At 56.0% G+C, this 6,750-nt stretch overlaps 1 protein-coding gene across 1 annotated transcript in view; it reads left to right on the plus strand.

Moving 5' to 3' along the window:
- Positions 1-6,750, plus strand: part of CFAP99 (cilia and flagella associated protein 99) — a 50,890-nt gene that overhangs the window by 26,589 nt on the left and 17,551 nt on the right. The window contains exons 3-5 of the mRNA XM_008058970.1: positions 919-1,063; positions 2,227-2,321; positions 5,003-5,115. Coding sequence (XP_008057161.1) covers positions 919-1,063; positions 2,227-2,321; positions 5,003-5,115 — 353 coding nt within the window. The remainder of the gene's footprint in view (positions 1-918; positions 1,064-2,226; positions 2,322-5,002; positions 5,116-6,750) is intronic.

The following is a 6,750-nucleotide window of genomic DNA, read 5'->3' on the forward strand; positions in this document are numbered from 1 at the left end:
TTGCCCAGGCGGGTCCCGAACCCGCGGGCTCAAGCAATCCACTCACCTCAGCCTCCCAAGGCACGGGGTTACAGGCTGAGCCACCGAGCCCGGCGCCAATCCCTTTCTTAAAGTGTTATGATAATTGTTCAGGGTCCACTTATGAGTGAGAACATGTGGAACTCAGTTCTTTGTTTCTGTGCTAGATCACTGAGTATTATGTACTCTAAGTCCATCCAAGTTGCTGTGAAGTTCATAGTTTTGTCCTTCTACCTATTCTCATTTAAGTGGAACCACACAATATTTATCTTTGTGTGTGTGTGAGTTTTTTTTTGTTTTGGGGGGGTTTTTTGAGGCAATCTCACTTTGTCCACCCAGGCTGGGAGTGCAGTGGCACACTCACAGCCACCACAGCCTCGACTGGCAGAGCTCAAACAATCCTTCAGCTTCAGCCTTTCAAGTAGAACTTCAGGTGCATGCCACTGGGCCTGGCTGCTTTTTTTATTTATTATAGAGACGAGTTCTCACCAAGTTGCCCAGGCTGGTCTCAAACCCCTGGGTTCAGGCAATCATCTCAACTCGTCTCCCAAAGTGCTGGGATTACGGGAGTGGGCCACTGCGCCCAGCTTGTGTTGTTCTTTTTATTGTCTCGTCATTTTCTGTGTTCATTTTGGTCTTTACACCACCTCACTGTCACTAGCCTGGAGTACCTATGGTACCAGTCCCGGAGTGTCCCATGTTCCTGACTGCCTTGGGCACTGCCAGCTGCTCCAGGAGGGTCCTGCTAACTGGCCTCTTCCCAGCCACGTGGGGTTTATCCCCTCCTTTGCCTTTGCACCATGTTTTCCACCTCTACCCTGAGGCCTGAGCACTCATGTCTGAAGGGGCTGCCTTTTCCTCCTGGCCTAGCAGGTGCCCCACCAGCTGTTTCTCTTCCAGGCTCTGAGCTCCCAGAAGCAGGCATTCGTGTTGGAGGTACTATCCGGGTGCCTTGAGTACCGCAAGTTACTGACCGTCGTGGTGGATGCTTTCTACGTGCGGGATGGCCGGCTCTGCCTGTGGGCTGACTACAACCGCTTCCAGGGTAGGTGCCTGCCCTGTCCCGAGGGCCAGGTCTGCCACCTTGCCTGCTGTACAAGGGGCCGCAGAGACCATCAGCTGCAGACGCTCCACAGAATGGCCTCACAGAGGCCACAGGGAGATGCTTTGCAGCACATGCAAGGGCCCAGCTTCCGCATATCTGGCGCTCTTTCCTCTTGCAGGCCTCACGGCCCCATCTCACTTGATCATGTACAGGTGCACCTGTGTACCTTATGGACGGGGAAACTGATACCCTGGGCTCACTGGGGCCAGGCTCAAGGCACAGAGCTCGGCCTTGCTGCTGCCCCTGTCCAGAGCCTCTGGCCCCTAAGCAAGGTGTAGCCTGCCTAAAGGTCAGCATGGATGAGGTGAGGAGATTTTCATAAGCTGAGTTTCTGGTACTGCTCCCAAGGCTTTTGGGCAAGCAGACCCTATGGACACAGTCTGGACCATCCTGTGGAGAATTAACTATGTGAGACATCTCTGCCTGGGCTTCCCACAGTCTCTGATGGCCATCTGCTTCCACAGGACAGACCATGGTGGGCAGCATAGCCAGTGCTACCACTGAGGGAGGTCACGGCAGCCCTGGGATCTGCACATGGCTTTGCTACCCCCATCCAGGAGGGGACGGGAGCAGGTTGAAGGCCACAGGCATTGGGAGGCCTGAGCTCTGGGATCCTGCCAACCTCTGGCCTCCCAGCGAGGGCCTTAGGGTGAGCAGCATGTCTCCACCACACACCCAAGCTGCTACGGACAGGCTGTGCCTCGGAGGAACCTCAGACCCAGGCTCTGCCTGCTCCAGCCGACTTGAGGCGATTCACCTCTCAGAATTCACAAACTCAAGTTCAAGATGATTTCACTTTTACCCAGGGAACCTTTGCAAGTTCTGAGAATTCATCCAATGGGTAGTATTTGTGGGCATGCTTTGAAAGCCACAGATGCCCTGTGCATGTAAGACCATGGCGTTTGCATTGTTTGCACTAGGTTCATTTTTAGGTGAACACCAGATGGGGGTTTTTGCCTGTAGCTACGTGCCCTGATGGGGTGGAGACCTTGGGCTCTGTTTCCACGGAGCCATGGAGCCCCCGTGCTGTCCCTTAACCTCTGACAGAATTCCCCAGATCAGGGGGTCTCCTCTCATCCCATGTCCGCTCCCCTGTTTCCTAGTGATCTGCTACCTGGCCATGTTCCTGCTGGAGGAGCTTGGCTTCCAGCTCTTTTGTAATATCATCAAGTCTCAGCCTGCTGTGAAGATGCACAAGGTGAGTCGCCTCCTGCCTGCCTCTGAGGCCCAGAAACCCAGAAGGCAAAGTCTGTCTGACCCTCGCCGACCTTTCTGTTTGATGTCAACAAAAGAAACTCCGGTGGGTTTATTCTGTGTCTCAGACCAACTGACAAGCCAGGCATGCTGGCGCCCACCTGTAGTCCCAGCTACACAGGTGACTGAGACAGGAGGATCATGTGAACCCAGGAATTTGGGGCTGGAGTAACCTATGACCATACCACTGCCCTCCAGCCTGGGTAACAGAGCAAGACCCAGTCTCTTAAAACAAACACACACATACACACACACACACAACTGACACCCTCTGGTCAGGTGAATGTACTCTCTTTTTTCTGGGGAAATCTGATTTCCTTTCCTCACAGTGTCATGGGTGACAACTTCCAACTTTTAGTTATAAGTCGGGACAGAGAGTCCTTGTCTGTTTGTTGGGCCTTTGGAAACCTCTCGGGCCTCTTCTGACTCTTTTCTAAGCTCCAATCCCAGAATAGCCTCTCCTCCCTCCAGAGGGGGCTATCCAGCTTCAGGGGGACCGAGGGAAGAGGTTCAGCAGGCCCCAAGGGCCAGCACCTGGCTGGGGCCACTTCTGTGGGAAGCTGGGACACCTGGGGCCTCTAGACCAGCAGACCGGAATAGCCATGCCTGCAGTGCATACTTGTGACTGGCCAGCTCCAACCAAAATTCTCTATGGGCTAAGTTTCCTCTGTGAACTCACGGTTCTTGTTCTTTCTTCATCCTGACAATGACCCAGTGAAGTCTCTCCTACACAGTACTCATCCCACAGTTGAGGAAACTGAGGCATAGAGGGGTTGAAAAACGTGCCCCATGTCACACAGCAAGTTTGTAGCAAAGCCAATTCTCAGACCAGGATTTTGGCTTTTAGCTCCTTCTTCCTCCATGTGGAGGGGCAGCCACCAGCCAGAGAGCCACACCCTGGAGAAGACAGTGGAAAAGACCTTGGGCCCAAGCACTTTGAGGCCTCTCTAGAAGGAAGCAGCCGGCTCTGTGGGGGCTGTTCCCAGCCTGGGAGAGTGAGAGACATGGAGCAGTAGACCCCATGAAGGCTACAGCCTCAGCACCGCAGCCACCTGATAGGTGGAATGAGAGCACTTCACTTTTTTTTTTGAGAAAGCATGAGTTTATGAAGACAGAAAAGCTTTCATAGCGGGAGGGGACCTGAAAGAGGGTTGCCCGAATGACATGTTTTCCTACCTATGTATAAACATAAGTAAGTTGTGATGGTCTTCATTTTTATGAGAAAGAAGCAAAACTGATGGCATTTTCTGAGATGCTGTGAGACTGGCCCAGGGTCAGCTTTGCCAGCTCAGAGAGCCGGCATTGGCTCTGCCCTGCTGTCACCGTCTAGAAATGCTTAGTAATGTGAAACTAGGGCCACATTTCATCTTTTACTGGGTCCCACAGAGGTGGAGCTGGTCCAGGACAGACAGCCCAGGTAGACATGAAGATTCAGGTTCTGGACTCATACCATACTCGGGGCCAGGGCATTGCCCCACAATGTAGGTGCCAGAGAGCTTCTGGAAGAAGATTTATGGAAAGAGACCACACAAATCCCCCAAGGAGCTGAGAGGCTGCAGGGGGAGGTGGTGATGGCCTGTGCAGGGGCTTTCCTCTTCTGCTCCAAACCCTGTGCCCTACTAGGTGGTGCCAGTTCCATCAGGGTCTCTGCATCACCTCAGGGCTCCGGGGAGAGGCCGGTGTGGGCCTTGAAGAGGGGAGCAAGCTGTTAGGGACAGGATGGCCACTCTATGGACTCCCCAGGGATGCTCTATGACCATACCTTGGATGCTGTCACCACCATGATCAGGAGTGACGTGACAACCTCAGCCTGTGATCTCCACAAAAGAGGGTGCTCATCCCTCTTGGCGGGTGACCCAGAGACAGGGCGGACTGCTAGTCCTGGTAGCTTCAAGGAATCCACCAGACAGCAGAGGGCTTTGCAGACCCACTCCAGAACCTCACTCCCCACTCCAGCAGTTTCCCTGGTAGGGCTGCCTTCACTGCACCCCAATGAAAACAGGACCTCGTAACAGATAGCCCTGGTGGGGACAGCAGCCCAGCTAAGATGCTGAGTGTGAGGGTGGGGGTTTGGAAGTGGAGGAGTTAGGTGGGGGTAGAGAGTAGCCTCAATCCTAGTGCTGGGACCAGCCGCACACTGCAGGGGGCTGGGTGGACAAGTCACCACCCCTGAGTGGACAGGGGCTCCCTGGTCTTTCTCATGTTCAGGGGACTCCCCAGAGCCCACCCTCTGAAAATGCCCTGGGTAAGGCCAGGGGTTGGGTTACAGAAAATGATGCCATTTCATTCTCGGAATTCTAGAGGCTGCATTGGGGCAGGAGTGGGGGAGACAGGCAGCTTTCCACACGTCCCCACCAAGTACTTGCACCTAAGTGGGTGTGTGGGACCTTTCAGGTCCCAGGGAGATGGCTGGACACTTGGGGTTACCCCTGGCAAGGAGGCACCCAGCTGGGCTGGGGCAGGTGGGCAGGGGTGGTGCCCCTTCTTCACTAAGGACCCTACAGGGATGGCTGTCCTGAGGGCCAAAGTCCCTTAGCACCTGTAGAGCAACCGTGACAGTAGCGGCCCCGTGATGCCCTGACCTTCTTGTCTCTGGCTGCCGGGTAACTCCTCCTCCTCCCTCAGTTCCTTGGGTTCTTTTTCAACCCCTTAAACCTGTGCTCGTGGATCAAGGATGAGTGGAGCCTCATCTACGAGACAGCCCACGTGAAGGAGAACTGGATCGACCCGCTGATGAGGTGCGTCAGACTGGGTGGGGGGTGTCTGGGATCCCTGAACAGCATCTCTGCACCCCACTCCAGGTACCTCTGTGAGCATAAGGCCTCCTTGTTCCCCTTCCTGCTCACAGAAGCTCTGTGAGGGGTGGGAGGTTCAGGGAAGCCTCCAGTCCCAGGCTGGTCCCACAGCCTGCAGGAGAAGTGTGGACATGGCCCAGCCATTCAACCCCAGCCCAGGCCCTCTCCACACCAGTGGTCCCCTTGTGGCTCGGTGGGGCCTGATGGTCAGAGGTCAGAGGCCTGATGGTCGGGATTAGCTGAGTTACAGGGCAGAGCCCGCCCTTCTAATCTAGAGCCCACCTGCTGACGGGATATGGCGCTCCATCCCTATGAGGTGTCTGTGGGGCTACAGCTCTGCTCCTGGCCCCTCCCTCTGCAGACCCCAAGAATTCGGGGTGGGGGTGAGGGTGGGGGTTGTGGTTGTGGTCGGGGAGCTGAGGAAGCCAGCAGCTCAGCTACTGGCGGGTCAGGCCTAGATCGCTCTCTGGTGCCCCCCAGAGCCCCGCTCCCAGAACAGGCACCCCAAAGCCACCCTTGCCGCCTTCCCCTGCCTCCCCAACAAGCTGGGACACACTTGGGTGCAGGCTGGGACCCATCAACAGAAAGATTAGCACCATTGCTGTGGCTCTGCCTATTTCCTCTGTGGAGAGGCCTTCAGCGGCCAGGGTACAGCTGAGGCCCCCTAGCTGTTTCCCTCCTGATAAGACTGGGGGAGTCACTTCATCTTCCTGGGGACAGACAGACAGTTTTGGATACAGGCAGCCCACTTAGGTGCCAGCTGTGTGCAGGACACCTGCAGGCCCAGGGGAGGTGGAACCCCTCCTGTGGGGTGAAGAGGTCCTGCTCCAGGCATTGAAGGGATCCCTAGAGACACCCCTGTGTCAAGGGGAAGTCCTCAGTCCCAGCCTGCCTGCTGCCGGCAGTCAGGATAAACCTCCAGAGGAATGAGGGGGGCATCCTTGCTGGTACCCTCGAACTGTGCCCCAGGCTGGACTCACCACCCGCTTTCATGGTGCCCCCCATAAGCTGGGCCTGCAGGGCTGCCTCTGCAGTTATCGGCCTGGTTGCAGCGTCCCCCTCCTCCCACTTCCCCTCCTGGAAGGCTATTCAGCCTTCCCCTGCTTACCCAGGAGCCAGCCCCTGGGATTACAGGCTTGCAAGGTGAGGTGGCAGCTATTTCAAACCATGCTGTATGCCCCGGGAGCCCCACAGAAGGGGACAGTGGACAGGCTGGAGGTGGTAGCATGGGAAGGGGCATGGATAGGGTCTGGGGCATGGAAGGGGGAGCCTCAGACCTTGGGGCGGCCCAGCAAGGCCCTTCCCAAACCCCTACTCCAGCACACCCCACTCCGAAGCTACACCCAGGACAGCAGGGGTCCCTGCAGGGGGACGTGGTCCCTGTCCTGCCTGACTCCACAGCACCCTTCCTCGCATCACCAACTGGGCAGCTCTACAACATTCCGTTCCAATTACAGCTTCCTTTTCCCACTCCTAGTTTCCATCCCCTGTGCTGTCTGCTCAGACCAGCAATAGCTTCCTGTACTGGCTACTGCTCGTCCTCAGAGCCCCTGGATTTTTTTTTTTTTTTTTTTGAGT

This window comes from Carlito syrichta, unplaced genomic scaffold (genome assembly GCF_000164805.1).
Source record: "Carlito syrichta isolate Samal-C Ts95f unplaced genomic scaffold, Tarsius_syrichta-2.0.1 Scaffold90626, whole genome shotgun sequence".
NCBI lineage: Eukaryota > Metazoa > Chordata > Mammalia > Primates > Tarsiidae > Carlito > Carlito syrichta.